The following is a 17,947-nucleotide window of genomic DNA, read 5'->3' as shown; positions in this document are numbered from 1 at the left end:
GGGCAATCTACTTCCATAGTGATACTGCCTTGGAAACCCAAGGAATGGTCGCCATGAGTCAGGTCCAACTCAATGGCACATAACAACAACAACAACAACATCAAATGGTACAGAACTTGATAGTGAAATAAAATATGGCATAATAACAGAATACCAAATAGTCAATATTGATAAAATAACAAAGATTTTAACCTATGACATGAGAAATATTTCTGATTTAATGTAATGATAAACCACAAAAGCATAATAAAGTTACACATGAGCAGTGTCAGGTAATAAAGAAAAAATGCTTAGAGAAAAGAAAGATAAAAAAACAGCTAAAATGCTAAAGAGAGTGGTTTCGGTGGTGGTATTTTAAATATTCTCCTTACTTCTTTACATTTTTCTAACTCCTTAAGTTTTTATAGTGTTATCATCATATATTTCATAAAACTCCACAGTGTTGACATTTCAATTTACTATTTTATCTTTTGTTTTCTAATCCCTGTTCCCAAGTGTCATGGATTAAACTGCATCACTCCAAAATATGTCTCCACTTGGCTAGGCCATAATTCTCAGTAGTTTGGCAGTGTAATGATGTAATCTGGGAGATCCATAATGATGTAATTATCCCCATGATGTGATGTACCACATGCAAGAAGAGCCAGAAGCAGAGCACATCCTTTGGACCCAGGACCCCTATGCAGAGAATCTCCTGGACTCTGGGGAAGATTAATGCCAAGACCCATGGAGATCTCCAAGGAACATAAGGTCTACAGATACTGAAAGAAGACAAGGACCTTCCCCAGAAGCCAACAGAAAGACAAAGCCTTCCACTCTAGCTGGCACCTTGAATTCACACTTCTAGCCTCCTAAACTATAAAAGAATAAATTTCTATTTGTTAAAATCATCCATTTGTGGTATTTGTTATAACAGCACTACAGAACTAAGACACCAAGTTTTTGCTCTCATTGTTTTTCAGTTTTATGTCATAATTAACCAGTTACAATCAAGTTGACTCTGACTCATGGTGACCCCATACATGTCAGAGTAAACTGTTCCATGGGGTTTTCAATGGCTGTGACCTTTTGGAAGCACATGGCCAGGCCTTTTTTCAAAGGCACCTGTGGATGGACTCTAACCTCCAATCTTTTGGTCAGTAGCTGAGATTTTAACCATTTGCACCATGCAAAGACACTCTAAGTCACAACTATTGTTGTTGTTGTTATGTGCTGTAGAGGCAGACCCTACTCATAGCGACCATTCCTTGGGTTTCCGAGGCAGTATCACTACGGAAGTAGATTGCCCAACCTTCCTTCCAAGGAGTGACTCGTGGGCTTGAACCACCAGCCTTCTGGTTAGCAGTCAAGTACCTTAGGCACTACGCTACCAGAGCTCCTAAGTCATAACTATAGGTGCCATTTATGTTGAAAACAATCCCTAGATTCCAAGAAGGAAGAAAATAACAATAAAGGTCATCATTGTTTACTCATCACCATTTTCTCTGTTTCATTACTTTCTCTCCTTCTTTTCATGTTTTCCATGTGATGCTTCTGTGGCCTGACTTCATTTGAGTCAGGGACCCAGATCTCCACCTCAGCTCTGCCATTACGTATGTAGAATGTCATGTGGGTGGAGCAGAACATCTAACTTTACTAGTTTTTAGCTTCCAAATTATAACGTGTGGAATAACTTATCATAGTGAGATCCTCCCCAGTTTTCATATTTTCTGGCTTAGTATCTTATTTCCGCAAAAAAGGTAAGAGGAAGAGAAGAGAGGGAAGGAGAGGCATCTTTGGGCACTAGTCCTAGAGAACAAGTTTCCTCCTCCTCAGCAATTTCAACTTGTTGATGATAGAGGGACAGGTGGGAACACAGGTGTGTTTCTCTCATAAATATGAAGGAAGATGAAGGGAGGTTCTAACACACTGCTAGATATCACATCTTGCTACATCTCCTGGTAGCTGGGGGTAGGACTTAAATCTGATTTGAAATTGACTAACACTAACAGGAATTAAAAACTACTGTATATTGATATCCATTTTCTTGAAACAAACAACAAAAAAATATATTACAAGTGTTTAAATGTTTCCTTCCACTGCTGCAAACAAAGCAAATTGATAATAATGACTCACTTGTCAGTAACTAATAAAAATATTATCATTATGCAATTAAATCCCTAAGGAATATTCCTGGAAAAATAAAATGCATTTCATTGCTATAATATTGAATGCTAACATACTGCCATTTTGGGATACCTGTCTTCTCTTGTCCATAGTTAAAAATTGACAAAACTCAGTGAAATCAATTCTAACAATGCCAGTTTCCTGTTTAAGTCCTAGTTTTAATTTTCCTGCAAGGATGTATGAAGGACAACAATGAAGTACCATCTTGTTCCAGCACTAGTAGCAAAGTTCAACAAGACAGAAAATAACAAATGCTGGCGAGGTTGTGGAGAGATTGGGACTCTCATACACTGCTGGGGAGACTGTAAAATGGTACAACCATTGTGGAAAGCAGTATGGCAATTCCTTCAAAAGTTGGAATTAGAAATACCATTTGACCCGCCATTCCATTACTAGGTATATATCCTAAAGAAGTGAGAGCCATGACAAGAACAGATATATGCACACCCATGTTCATCGCAGCACTATTTACAATAGCCAAAAGATGGAAACAACCTAGGTGTCCATCAACTGAGGAATGGATACCAAACTGTGGTATATACACACAATGGAATACTATGCAACACTGAAGAATAATGTAGAATCTGCAAAACACAGCATAACGTGGATGAACTTGGAGGATATTTTGCTGAGTGAAATAAGTCAATCACAAAAGGACAAATATTCTATTAGTCCATTATTGTAAAAGTTAAGGAAAGGTTTATCTATAGAAGGAAATTTTCTTTGTAGGTTACCAGGGGTGGGAGGGGAGGGGAAGGAAGACTGTTAGATAGATAGAGATAAGTATTGATTTGGATGAAGAGAAGGGCAATGTACCAAATGTGAGTGACCAATACTGCAGCATTGAGGATAAGAAAGACATAGAGAGGTACATGGGAGGTACAGACAAAAAATATGAACCCTTTTGCACATACAGTATTGCATTGTCAGTGAAGGCAAACATGGGTATATGGATGGATAGATGGGTGGACAGGCTAAACAATTAGGTATGTCTATGAAATGGGGAGGGTATCCAAGAACATATATAGGGTTGGCAGACAATGGTGCTATAAGTTTATGTGAATGATCAGAATTCCCAGGTGTATAGTAGAGCTGACAAGGGGCAAGGTTGTGGTCACTGCTTGGTCACAGCCAGCTACCCAGAGGGACCAAGTCGTTGAACCTGCAGGCTTGGGACCATAGTCACAAGGGACATCAAGCTCAATTGGCATAACATACTATATAAAACATTGTTCCACCTCCCACTTTGGCAAGTAGCAACTGGGATCTTAAAAGCCAGAAAGCTGCCATCTAGATGCAACAATGGGTCTCTCCTCATCCAGAGCAAAGAAGAAAAACCAAAATTCATGGCAACAATTAGTCCTAGCGACTGGTACACCATCCAATTTGCAGCCTATACAACTATGAGGCCAGAAGAACTAGATGGTGCCCAGCTACCACCGTCATCCACTTGGAAGGGGATCTCTGTAGGAGATCCTTGATAGAGAGGGAGAACAATGTGGAACAAAACTCAAAATCATTTGGAGGAAAAAAAAAAAAAAGGTAGGGACTAGGTTTGCTGGTCCAATAGAGCCTCGTGGAACCACTGAGACTATGGCCCCTAGCTGCCCTTCAGGTCTGGAACTGAACCCACACCTATGGTTTCCAGCCAAACAAAATACAGGCATATGAGTTGAACATTTACCGCAAGTAGACGCACTCCTTAGAGAGAACAATCATGGGAGAAAGAAGGGCTGCTTATGCACAGGGATACAGCTCAGGGGGCAGGAGTGTATGCAGGGACGGACACAGGGAAGAGTTAACTATGGGGAGGAAGTGGGAGGGGAGCTGTTGCATTGTGGTAAACTGTGGTCAATGACATGAGACAAAATATATGTGAACTGCTGTATGGAAAGTGAATTTGCTCTGTAAATCTTCACCCAAATCACAATTTAAAAAAAAAGAACCCAATTCTAAACACACACACACACAAAAAAAGAATGTATGAAGGGTGTGAAGGGCTGTCATATAAAACAAGGGTATACTACTCACATTAAAAGAAAATTAAAATAGCAAGATGTCTTTTTTCCTGGACTGGGATTTTTTTTTAAAGGGACAGTTCCCTATTTCTCACCCCAAAGAGTGAAAGAAACGTGAAGATGTTGACACTTTTGCAGACAGGCAACAGTACTTGGACAAGTGCTTGCTGTGGCAGATTGCTAGTGTAAGGACCTACAGTAGAAAGGTAATCCAGAAATAACTATGTGGATGGGGACATTAAAGAAGTAAATTAGCATTTAACACAGAACTCTCAGAGATGTGTGACTTTCATTCCAATATTTTCCAAAAGTGCTTCTTAAGTGTTGTCACTTTCTGGTCATACCTTAAAGTTCTCATGATATTACCCACCAACAACATGACCACTGGATGTTAGTGTAAGACTTTTATTTCTTAATGCAAAGATTTCATCCATTGAAATATAAAGAATTTCTAAAAATAAGCAATTAGACTCTGTGTCAGGACCCAAAACTCTGTCTTTCTAAAACCTATTACTCACCAGGATAGTGACTTGGTATTTTTCAAAAGCATCCTTAAAAGGGTCTGTTCTGGTTACCTAGTGCCGCTCTGACAAGAAATATACCACAAATGGGAAGGCCTTAACAAACAGGAGTTTATTCTTACAATTTGGAGGCTTTTAGTCCAAGTTCAAAGTGCCAGACTCTAGGGACTGGGTGAAAGCCTCTCAACCTTGGGGTCCAACTCTGCCTCCTCCTCCCGGCCCACTGGATCTTCACACGTATTGGTTGTAATATTTGTTGTCATATCACATTTCATGTCGGTAGGCTCTTTGAAGACAAGGTGATGAGCTCCATTGATGCTTATAGTTATAAAATTTAGGAGAACCAACCAAGACCAGCAAACTGTCTTTGCTTTCCTTAGCAAATTGCTCAGACAGCTGCTGGCTGCTGAGGCTGAGAAGCCCCAAGGTTGACAAGTAAAAAAGGCACAGTCTCGATGTTACCAAACCACATGGCAGGCCATTAAATTAAGTCCATTGAAATTCCCAAAGTCAGCAGAGCATAGCAGGCTGTTGAGCAACAACACGGCTACATGCAGGGTCCAAGCATGCCATAGGCTAGAGACCATTCTCAAAGCTTCTCCTTATGTACAGGAAGCAGATCACATACTCAAGGGCAGCTACTCAGCTGATCATAGTAGATTCCACCATGGAATTGATTACCAGTTTCATCATGAGGAATACTACATCCAGCTGCCCAGCCACTCAACCAGGCCTAGCTAAGTTGACACACAAACATAACCACCACATGGTCCTTAATTTGGTCCTTAATTTTATTCTTTAAAAACAAAAAATGAAATTGGTCATACTACATTAAAATGAAAGGAATTTCAGGTGCTTGTACCTCAAATTGTTTTGTGGTTTGTTGGTGTTTTTAACACAACGAACATATTTGTTTTGCCTTCACAAATTAAAAAAAAAAAAACAAGACAAAACAAAAGACTTTTTACATGATCTAATGTCAGTTTTTCCAAACTTGCCCACAGAATCCAAACCACAGAAACAAAGACTAATATCATTCTAGAAAAAGGAAAGATTCTAAATCATGTAAAATTCTTTCAGTAAGCAGGTCTGGTACATAAATAATCATCTTGGCTGGTTAATCTCTCAGACCTCATGGTGTCAATACTAGTCAACCAGGCAAAAGAGAGATATGAGATACAGAGGAGACTAAATTCAAAAACTCCAAACAATATAAAGCAACAACACTTATTCTCAGATGGAGTTAATATACATAACCACCTTCTCTGTCTCAACTTAATAAAGGAAAAAAACGACCCTCTGTCTTATTTTGCCATGGATACTGCCCAAATTTAAGTCTTGTCTAAAGATGAGGAAGAAGGAAGAATTTTACTCAAGATGCAACCAACCAGTCTAAAAAATGAAAACCCCTATTTTCATCCCATGACTTAAAATCATCAATGTCACATTTTATCTCCAGAAAAACAAAAGATTAAGAGCATCAAGATGGGAAGAAAGGCATTAGAACTATACAGTCACCATTATTTCTATAGGAGCACTTCCATATCACTGTTGTTAACTGCCATTGCTGTCCCCCTGCACCTGCTAACCCTGTGCTTTGCAAAATGCATTTCTGCTCAACCTGGTTTTGACAAGTGAGGAGTATGATCCTTTATTAAACTACTGCTGGGCACTGCAGAGATCAAATTACCATAAGAAAGTCTATTTTCTAAATGGAAAGTAGGATAAACATACATATGAGTCAGAAGAAAGGCATGGCTGACATTCTAGAACATGTCAGTCATGTTCCATTGCCTTTTCAAGGACTGTGCATTCTCAAGACACATTCTGAGCAGACGGTAGCTCAAGGAATTGAGCAGATTATTATTTCCTACACAGTTCAAGAGGAGATATAGGCTGCTCAATGATATTTACTTGTAAGAAGCTAGATTACTTCTTAAGCATAAGCAATATGTGAGAGCTTGACACACATTGGTTGTAGTATTTGTTGCCATATCACATTTCATGTCGGTAGGCTCTTTGAAGACAAGGTGATGAGCTCCATTGATGTTTATAGTTATAAAATTTAGGAGAGAGAACCAACCAAGGCCAGCCAACTGTCTTTGCTGTCCTTAGCAAATTGCTCTATTGAGGATAAAATCCTCCCTTTGGTATACTGCAAAAAGCAGAGCTAGACATTAGTGGGAGAGCCATTGAAGCCTACTTATCACACCATGCAAGAAAGGAATTTATGAAAAATTCTTAATGGTTAAGAAGACAATTCTAGTTAGCAGTAACATGGCTAAGCAACTCAGAGTCACTAACACAAATTCACGGAAATGACAACAGGCTACAAAAGAGAAAAGAAGTGAGGGTAACATTTGTCTAATTTAATTCTAATGAATAAGCTGCTTCTGTGGACATCAAGGAAGTATGTCACATGGGGAACAAATCTAACAGTGTGTGACTAATTGGCTTTGTTTCTTTTAGCTGATTAACAATTCCTTAAATGGAGAGCTTTGTTTTTATAGGGATATTTGTCATAATAAGGTACTTAAAATCTTGAAAGGGAAAGTTTAATAATACTATTAAATGTTACTAAGGGAAAGGAAGAGGAGATATTTGATAAGAATACAAAACATCAAACCAAATCCACTGCCATCGAGTAAATTCTGACTCACAGTGATCCTGTAGGACAGAATGGAACTGCCCCCATAGGGTTCCCAAGGCTTTACATCTTTATGGAAGCAGACTGATTCATCTTTCTCCCGTGGAACAGCTTGTGTGTTTGAACTGCCAACCTTTTGATTACCAGCTGAATGCTTTGACCAATACTGCACCAGAGCTCCTCTTTAAGAATCCATTTCCTCCCCAAAATTTCTTGTCTTTGCTTTGATTACAACTTTTTTTTCCATTCTGCTTGAAAGGCATCTGTAGACTGTATAGGATTGTCTGTTAACTCATATATGATCTTTCTTCCTCTGGAAGTGCCAGGTAAGGGTTCAGAAGAAAAGCTCAGAAATAGGGTCTCTTAGATAAGGTAGGAAAGCAGAACACAGAGTTGCATTAGGGGTGCTGCTAAGGGCACTGGCTGGACCAGTTACTGCATATCCTATTGCCATTGCCCAAACATGGAAAGTGGTCAGAATTTGTTTGGATGTTATTTTCTTATTATCATTCATCTAATTTTTTCCGGGGTAGGTTGTTGTTGCTGTTGTTGTGTGCCGTCGAGTCAAACCCAACTCATAGCGACCCCTCCTTGGGTTTCCGAGGCAGTATCACTACGGAAGTAGGATTGCCCAACCTTCCTTCCGAGGAGTGGCTGGTGGGTTTGAACCGCCAGCCATCTGGTTAGCAGGCAAGTGTCTTAGCCACTATGCTACCAGAGCTCCCCTGGGGTAGGTAGGGTTGTCATAAGAGCAATGGTGGTGCAGTGACAGAATTCTCACCTTTCATTAGGGAGAACAGGGTTTAGCTTTGGCCATGGCACCTCAAGCACAGTCACCAACTGACTGTCATTGGGGGCTTGTGTATTGCTGTGATGCTTAATAGGTTTCAGCAGAGCTTCTAGACTAAGACAGACCAGGAAGAAAGGCTTGGAAATCTAGTTGAAAATCAGCCAATGAAAACTCTATGGATCATAATAGTCTGATTGCATTATGTATGGAATTGACATGAGTTAGGGACCAACTCTAAGGCAGCTAACAACAACAGGAGTGTAGTGAGGACTGTGTTGAGACAGCAGTGCAACTGCCTGGCCACATGACAGGAGAAGGAGGAGGTCCCAAGTTAATGCTTCTCCTACTAGAGCTCTGGTAGCATAGTGCCTAAGGCACTTGACTCTAACCAAAAGGCTAGCGGTTCAAAGCCACCAGCTGCTCCTCAGAAGGAAGGCTGGGCAATCTACTTCCATAGTGATACTACCGTGGAAACCAAAGGAGGGGTTGCTATGAATCGGGAACAACTTGATGGCACATAACAATACAACAACGCTAGTGACCTTGCCTGTTTCTGGCACTCCCTCCCATTCCCCTAAATAACAACTTGTAGCCTCCACCTCCTCTTTTTCTCCTCATTCTTGGCCCTCACTATGGGCCAATCAACTATTATTAATTCTTCCTCTAATATTTCACTCCCTGTTCTTTTATCCAAAAATAATGGCAGTGATTATCTATTTCAGCTGCACATTAGAATCACCTGGGGGTCTTTAAAATGCATGGGTGCAAAACTTGGAAACAACCTAGATGTCCAACAACTGAGGAATGGATAACCAAACTTTGGTACATTCACACAATGGAATACTATGCAACGCTAAAGAATAATGTAGAATCTGCAAAACACCGCATAACGTGGATGAACTTGGAGGACATTATGCTGAGCGAAATAAGTCAGTCACAAAAGGACAAATATTGTATTAGTCCGTTATTGTAAAAGTTAAGGAAAGGTTTATATATTGGAGGACATTTTCTTTGTTGGTTACCAGGGGTGGGAGGGGAGGGGAGGGAATGCTGTTAAATAGATAGAGATAAATATTGATTTGGGTGAAGAGAAGGGCAATGTACCAAATGTGAGTGACCAATATGGCAGCATTGAGGATGAGAAAGACATAGAGAGTTACATGGGCAGTACAGACAACAAATATGAACCTCTTTGCATATACAGTACTGAGTTGTCAGTGAAAGCAAACATGGGTAGAGGGACGGATAGACAGGTGAACAAGCTAAACAATTAGGTATGTCTAAATGGAGAGTGTATCCAAGATCATATATAGGGTTGGCAGACAATGGGCCTATAAGTTCATGTGAATGATCAGAATTCCCAGGTGTATAGTAGAGCTGACAAGGGGCAAGGTTATGGTCATTACTTGGTCACAGCCAGCTACCCAGAGGGACCGAGTAGTTGATCCTGTCTGGAATTGAACCCACAACTGTGGTTTCCAGCCAAACAAAGTACAGGCATGTGAGTTAAACATTTACCTCAAGTAGACACACGCCCTGGAGAGAACAATCATGGAAGAAGGAAGGGCGGCTTATGCACAGGGAGATAGCTCAGGGTGCAGAAGAGTATGAAGGGATGGACACTGGGAGGAGGTAACTATGGAGAGGAAGTGGGAGGGGAGCTGCTGCATTGTAAATTTTGGTCAATGACATGAGACAAAGTATATGTGAACTGCTGTATGAAAAGTGAATTTACTCTGTAAATCTTCACCCAAATCTAACCAAAAAAAAAAAAAAAAAAAATGCATGGGTGCTTGGGCTCCAGCCCAGACCAATTAAAAAGGAAAGATTGGTGATGGCGTTGGCCCTTGGTATTTAATTCCGAGAGGATACTAATCTTCAGTCAGGATTGAGAAACACTTACCAACATTGTTTACATCACATCCAGTCAAGTTTTTATGTCTATATTCAGTGTTACTCATTGCTCAGGATCCTTGCTATTTCCTTCTCTTTTTCTTTTTGACTTTTCATTTATTTTGTTTTGTTTTTAAATGCATTTATGATTACAATTCATACCCATTCAATAAATGAATAAATAAACAAGCTTTAATAGTTCACTGCTACAAAATAAAACCTGAAGTCTGGTCCAAGTGCTGCCAACCTATTAACCCAAATATTTTTCCTCCTACTGCCCTTCAAGGAGCTAAAATAACTCACTTCAGTGCCTTGGCATGTGCTGTTTCTCTTGTACAAAATGCCTTCTCCCCCATTTTTGAATTTATGGAACTCACTTTCCAATACTAGTAGAAATTCTACAAAACCACCTTTCATCTTTCCATTTGGATATAATCCACAATCCTTTCCATTCCCTTATCATCCTTTCTGTAGCTCTCTTATGAATGCAAACAACATGTAGAAATCAGGAAATCTGGTGGTGAAGTGGTTATAATGCTCAGCTACTAACTGAAAAGTTGGTGGTTTGATGCATTTGTGTTTTCTCTCTCTCCATTTTAATAAAACATTGAAAGGCACGTAACTGCTCTGCTCATCTCTGAAGCCTCATAATTCTTAATCATGTCATACTAGGTATTCAATTCGTGTAAAAGCTTGATAAAAGGCTTACCAAGGTGCTAAACCCTCAAATTCTTGGATAGATCTTTTAGTGTTTAGGATAGATAATACTGTAAATGTGATTGTTGTGCTTCTATTTAATTACACTTGAACTACATTTGCTTATAGCTTGCTAATGAGCTGGGAAGTAAAAATTTAACGTAATACATATTGACTTTGCAAAACACTGATGTGATGTAGTAGAAGACTATGAATCCACGCCAGGTCCTATGATGATAAAAGGTAATATAGCTATGTCAAAGATTCATGCATTCATCACAGGACTTGAGTTCAGATGAAGTATGAAACAATGCTGTGGACTTCATTCTTTTATGAATAATATTCCACTTCATTGGTATCAAAGAGCTCTCATCCCAGTGCTTTTTATTTTTAATTAAAATGACTTTATTGCTCTGATTGTACATGTTTATTTATACATAAATTAGAAAATCAATTAAAAGGAGATATTGAAAAATATTCTAAAGCTCAGATGAATCACCATGATGAATAATTTTCAAGAACTTTTCTATGCTTGCTCATTTAACATTAAGTATTTTGTACAAAAAAAAAGGGTGTGTATTATATTGTTATTTTGCAATCAGCATTTTATTTTTAAATATATTGCAAATATATTTCAAGTCAATAAATATTTAAATTTAACACAATTTTTACATTATGAAGAGTATAGACCTATTTTATTTTACTATTAGATATTTGTGTTGGTTCTAGTTTTTCCATATTACAAAAAATGTTTCAGTGAACATTCTTGTAATTACAACTTTGCATGTATATGTAATTCCTACATGTAACCATTGCTTATGTAAAATTACTATATGTATGATTCATTTCTACATGTATAACTACTGGATCAAATCATCTGCACATTTTTAAAGCTTTCAATAAATATTAATGTTATGCTTTTAAAATAATGCAATCGCAAGAGGACAATTGTTATGAGACCACTACTTTGAAAAGTTAAGAAAACGTCTGCAAGAGGACAATTGTTATGAGACCACTACTTTGAAAAGTTAAGAAAACGTCTACACACAGAAAGAATTGTTCTTTGAAGGTTACTGGGGTAGGAAGGGGAGGAGGGACAATCACTAACTAGAGGGTGGTGTTGTTGTTCTTGTTGTTATGTGCCGTCGAGTCGGACCCGACTCATAGCGACCCCTCCTTGGGTTTCTGAGGCAGTATCACTATGGAAGTAGATTGCCCCATCTTCCTTCCGAGGAGAGGCTGTGGGTTTGAACCACCAGCATTCTGGTTAGCAGTCAAGTGCCTTAGGCATCATGCTAACTAGAGAGTAGACATGTACTAACTTGCATGAAGGGAAAGGCAATATACAATAAAGGGGAGGTAAGCACAAAATGATAAAGACAGCAGAACACAAGAATCAAAAGCAACAAAGGTGAATACTATTACATACACAATCCTGCAGCAACAGTAGTTAGAATAACTTTGGAGTGGATGCACAGACAGACACTCAAGCTGAACAGGAGTGGGAAAAAAAATGAAGAAAGCACATATCCACATCAACAGATATCACAGAATCCATTTACTTGGACTATTGCTAAAGCTGAGAATCATCCCTTAATTTTTTTTACTTAATTTTTATCCTTTTTAGCTAACCAGGATGGAGAGAGACTGAAGTGGAAGTCAGAGGAAGATCAGCTGTGAGGAAGACACTGGAGAATACCCCTCTCAGAAAAAGCCCTCCCAAATTCTGCATTTTCCATTTCAACTTGTGTGGGGGGAGGCAGCATAATGGCATACTTAGTGGTGAATATTTAAAGATAAATGAAGAAACTGGAAATGGGGGAAGCAAAAAAAAAAAAAATCTATAAAGTAAAACTACTGAAAATAATACTTGCATGATATAGAAAATAATTTTTAATTTTAAAAGGACAAGGCATTCAAGTTCATTTCAATCTTTCAAAGGTTTTCAAAAATTTTATAGACATGAGATTTCATATTAATTAGTCAATTTACGGTAGTTAAATGAATTTCTAATACGATAATGAAGATATCTCTCATTGTAATGACTTTCCCTAGCCGTATATAAAAACTCCTAATTTGTGATTTATGTCTATCTATGAAAAAATAAACTTTATATCTGTGTATCAGCTATCATATGTTTATAATAAGTGTGGACAATAAAGGTACAAAATACAACAAATGCAAAATATTAAAAATATTTAAACTTGTTTCTTATTCTTAGTAGTTGCAATTGGGCTTTTTCTTTCTTTTTTTTAACTAAGTGGTATCCTATGAAGATTTAGTTAACATTTGCTGGGAACTCTGGGTGGGCCTAGAAAATACACAGTTGATTTCACTTTGAATCTTCCCTCTTTATAAAAGCTTATCTCTCTGCTTACTTAACAAAACTTTCCACAGAAACAAATTAAGGACTAAGTTCAGTATAATTAGAAAATAAGAATATTTAACAAATATAAACAAATTAAAGGGAAAAATAAACACATATATTAAATGTGTGTAAAGCATCTGGGAGTCCTTTTCTGCTACTTTCTGGCATAATCTTGCGAAAATTATATAGTTTCTCTGAGCCTCAACCTCCCCATTTATAAAATCAAGTTAATAATAGTACCTTCCTAATAGGGCTGTTTTAAAGGTCAAATTAAATAAGATGTCAAACATTTAGCACAATGTCTGGCCTACAGTGTACAACCAGCAAAGACTGTAATTATCAGTAGTACAGTTTATCAGCTGTTCCAGTTCTAGAAGCTCTACTCCTCCATCCCAATTGCCACCACAGGACTTCCCTGCCAGCTGTCTTCATCATCTCTGATATTGCCTGGAATTACTTCACACTCCAAAACATTGCACTATCCCACATCCTGCTTCTTCACTGCACAAGCAAACATTACAAGAGGACTATTCACATGCAAGGAGACAATAGCAGTGGTCAGAGCACCAGAGTAACAATGCTATGCTCCAGGATCTGGTGGCACTGGCCTACTTCAAAGTAAATTCATGCCTGAGTCATAAACACTTACTTTATAGCGGTGAAATTTGTACAGTTTCACCACTGTAGCTTGTCCATTTCACATATAAAATCCAAAACCAAAGTCATTGCCACAGAGTCCATTCCGACTCAGAGAGAACCCCACTGGGTTTCCAAGGAGGTAAATCTTTAGGGAAGTAGATTTGCTTTATCTTCTTTCCGCAGAGTGGTTGGTGGGTTTGAACTGCCAACCTTCTGGTTAGCAGTCAAATGCCTTAGTCACCACACTACCAGAGCTCCTTTATTTCACATACAGCCATGTGCTACTATTAAAAAAAAAAAAAAAAAAAAAAAAATCTCCTACATTCAGTGCTTCTATGCCATCATCCATTAAGTACTCACATGCTTAGTAAGATGTTTTGGCATAAGATGATCACAGTTACCACTGGTTTAGTGACATTACTTTCTGGAAAGCGAAGAATCCAGAATTACTCTAAGACACAATCTGTAGAACCGTTCTTATCATTTCTGATGCCAGAAGTCAAGCATTCTTAATGAAAACACAACACCATTTTCACTACCAACTTCCATGTTTGCTTGTTACCTATTTAGACATTCAGAATACAATGTCTGTGCAACTGTCTCTTTCCACAGAGTAATACAGGGCCTTCTACAGAAACTGATAAAAAATCATGCACTACATGCAATCTCCTAGGATACTATAGTGAAGATGGAGGATATGAAGGTAAAATTTTCATATTACATCTAAATGCTACTATATTCACAAGGCCATTAAACACAAACGTTGCATTTGATTGCATTTGACCGAAAAAGAGAGACAAGCTATACGACCTTTTAGCATTTTTTTGTAGAGTTAGTTTTCAAAGCAAATTCATTTACATCATTCCCTGCTAATTTACTCATTAATCATAATTTATCACATCAGATGTGCCGATCATCATTAAAGGCAATCATTTATTCCACATTCTAACCTGCTGCTTATCATGTACCTGCAAATTGGATCACACAGGAAAGGTAATTGGCTTGTTTGAAAAGAAGCATGAGAGCAGAGATAATTGAGGTGCCAAAAAAGGAAGGGGGAAAAAAAAAAAAAGAGAGAGAGAGTCTTAAAAAAAAGGCCACCATTCTCAATATTATGTTTCCAAATTTCAGAACAGCAATCCTACTACTTCTCCTCTAAGACATTTCTAAAGTATCAACTATGTGAATTATGTTTTACTATTTTTTAAAAAAAAGAAACCAGAATGATGAGCCACACTGACATCAATTTACAGAATGGCAGCAAACCAGTTCCACAGAAACTCTGCCTCTCTGACAGGATGGACTGAAAGGCTCTGAGTCAAAGGGAATTGTTAAGAACTCTTGTCCTCTACCAAAGTGAGGTGTCACCACAACTAGCAAATGGCTTGGTCATTTCTTGTAAATTCAATAAATTGTTCTGGAATAAAGTGATCAGAATTTTTCATCTATCAATTTCTCACTGGTAAAGTTGGCAAAGGAGCCCTGGTGGTGCAGTGGTTAAACCTAAAAGTTGGCAGATCGAACCCACCAGCTTTTCCATGGGAGAAAGATGTGGCAGTCTGCTTCCATAAAGATTTACAGCCTTGGAAACTCTATGAGGCAGTTCTACTGTACCTGCAAATTGGATCACAAAGGAAAGGTAATTGGCTTGTTTGAAGGAAAGCATGAGAGCAAAGATAATTGAGATGCCAAAAAATGAAAGAAAAAAAAGAGAGAGACTTAATAAGGGTGGCCATTAAGAGTAAGAATCAACTCCATGACAGTAGGTTTCTTTTTCTTTCATTTTTTTTTAAGTTGGCAAGGCACTTTGTGAAGTGAAAGTAGCTAAAATATTATTCTCCAGTAGATGTAACACAGAAGGTGTGCGTGTGTGTATGTTCATGTGCACACTCTCAGTGAGGTATGAAAAAGTTTAAAAATGATTAATTTTTAATCATGTATTAGAAAAGGAATTTAGAATTATTTTCATAAGAAAACTTTGTAGAAAAAAAAGCATCTTGATAGATACACTGCTTTTATAAAACGTTTTGTATAGAATAAAATACCACAAAAAAAAAAGCTGACTGAGTGTGACTGCAAAGGCAATATTAAATATTACTAAATGCCAAATACAGACTCTTAGAAGAAATATGATAGTATTTCCTAAAGAAAGCCATCATTAATAATAGGTCTAAAATAAACAATATTATGACTTTCAAATAATTTCAATAATGGGGCACTTATAATGTTAATTATTTCAAAATATTGCCTTGGGACTCAATGTTTGTTTTAAGGTCTGCTTGTTTACACCATTTTCTAATAAGTATGGGGATAGATAACAGACAAATAATGGAAAATGCAAAAAAATCATACTGACTTGCCTGTATGTCAGTATAGTGATTGAACGTGTGTGTGTGTGTGTGTATGTTGTTGTTGTTGTGTGCCGTCGAGTCGGCCCCTGACTCATAGCGACCCCTCCTTGAGTTGCTGAGGCAGTATCACTACGGAAGTAGATTGCCCAACCTTCCTTCCAAGGAGTGGCTTGTGGGGTTGAACCACCAGCCTTCTGGTTAGTAGTCAAGTGCCTTAGGCACTATGCTACCAGAGCTCCCATGTATGTATGTATGTATGTATATATATATATATATACATATATATATATATATATACACACACATACACACACACACACCATTATTTTAATACCAGCACTAATTACATTTAGACCAAATCATAGCTTTTAATACATTTTAAGCAAGTACAATTATTTTGGTTATATGGAAATTTCAGGTATGTGTCTATGTCTCTTCCAGATATCGTCCACCAAATTTAGAATTATTATGCTTTTAAATTAATTTCTCTGTAGACCCAAAGCTCTAAGCCAAAAGTATTTGGCAATGATTCACAGGTTTCCAAATATTCTCATTCAGCATTAGGTAACCATTAGCACCAATAACATTTTATAGGATATTAAAAGTACTTATTTTCTGGTGTCCTTCCAACTGGGCACACATTGTAAGCAATGGAATGTTATGTATCTCACATATTAAATCCATCTTTTCAAAAATACAATCAAAATTCATTTTTAGAGTCAAGAGAAAGACTACATTCACGCACTGGTGTTGGATACTCCTGTTCCCTAAAATGGTTTCCTGAGTTTAAGCTTGTGCACCATGAATGATTTCAGCATTCTCAAGCAGTGTCCTGTCCATCACCCACCCATTTGCAAATTCTACCCAGTGAGCTATTTGGAGGTACAAAAGTTGGAAAGCATGACAACTGGTTCTATGCTAGGGATGTAAAGTCATGTACAAGCAAGGAACAATAATAATAGCTGGTCATCCAGGACAAGGGACTAGCCCTGTCCACAGAGAAAACTCAACTTGACATTAATTGGAGCTTGGCACAGAAATAGAGGACAAGCCACAATTCTTTGTTTTGTGGATGAAAGTAAGTCCTTAAAGAATTTTAATAAAATGACCTCTGGATGGAAACAAGTGTAATGCAATAATACAGTCTTTGCTCTATTTTTTTAAGCTACTTCTCAGTAAAACAACCCTATCAGCATTTCCATGACAGCATGTTAAATCTGAAGAGGAAATGCCTCATTCTCCCTGCCTGTGAACTGAAACACATACACTCTACAAATTTAGAGAACTGACAGGAAGAGGGTAGGGAAAACTCCCTCCTTCTCCTCCCTGAAATCTCTGGCCAGTCTTTTGTTCCCATTTTCTGAAAGGCATCAGATGTATCTATGCCAATATGCATTTCAATTTCACCTTCTCTTGGTAAGAGAACTGGGGTAACACTTGAATGTACAGACACAAGATAACACTAATGGAACATTCTGGAAACACTGTTCTGTTGGACACAAGGTAATAATAGTGGAATATTCCAGAAACACTGTTCAGTTGGATTAATTTTCAAATATCAAGTCCCTAATTTGTATCCTGAGGTTGTGCAGTCCCTGGTACCAGCTCATTTCAGGGCAGATTATGCATGCTTTCCTAGAGAAACACATTATCTGAGCCCCAGGAATATGGGAGGATTTCCAAAGCAGCATAGACAGTGAGGACCTTTATTTGCCAACTAACTTTTTTTCCTTCTTCTCTAATTTTCAGGTCATGGTAGTAAGTAAGAAAACAAAGGGTATCCCCACACAGAAATAACCTTTTTGAAAAACCTGCAAACGAGATTTTAATTACACCATTTACCAACATAAATGGCACG

The 17,947-nt window shown here is 38.0% G+C and overlaps 1 protein-coding gene across 1 annotated transcript in view; it reads right to left on the bottom strand.

Annotated features, from left to right (window-relative positions):
- The window catches only part of PTPRD (protein tyrosine phosphatase receptor type D), a 463,281-nt gene extending 453,178 nt beyond the window's left edge, over window positions 1–10,103 (bottom strand). The window contains exon 1 of the mRNA XM_042781300.1: window positions 10,046–10,103. Within this exon, the coding sequence (XP_042637234.1) occupies window positions 10,046–10,103 (58 nt within the window). The remainder of the gene's footprint in view (window positions 1–10,045) is intronic.
- Between the last annotated feature and the right edge of the window lie 7,844 nt (window positions 10,104–17,947).

This window comes from Orycteropus afer, unplaced genomic scaffold, assembly GCF_000298275.1.
Source record: "Orycteropus afer afer isolate SDZICR_OR568_19922 unplaced genomic scaffold, OryAfe1.0 scaffold00102, whole genome shotgun sequence".
NCBI lineage: Eukaryota > Metazoa > Chordata > Mammalia > Tubulidentata > Orycteropodidae > Orycteropus > Orycteropus afer.
This window is presented reverse-complemented; position numbering and strand designations above follow the sequence as displayed.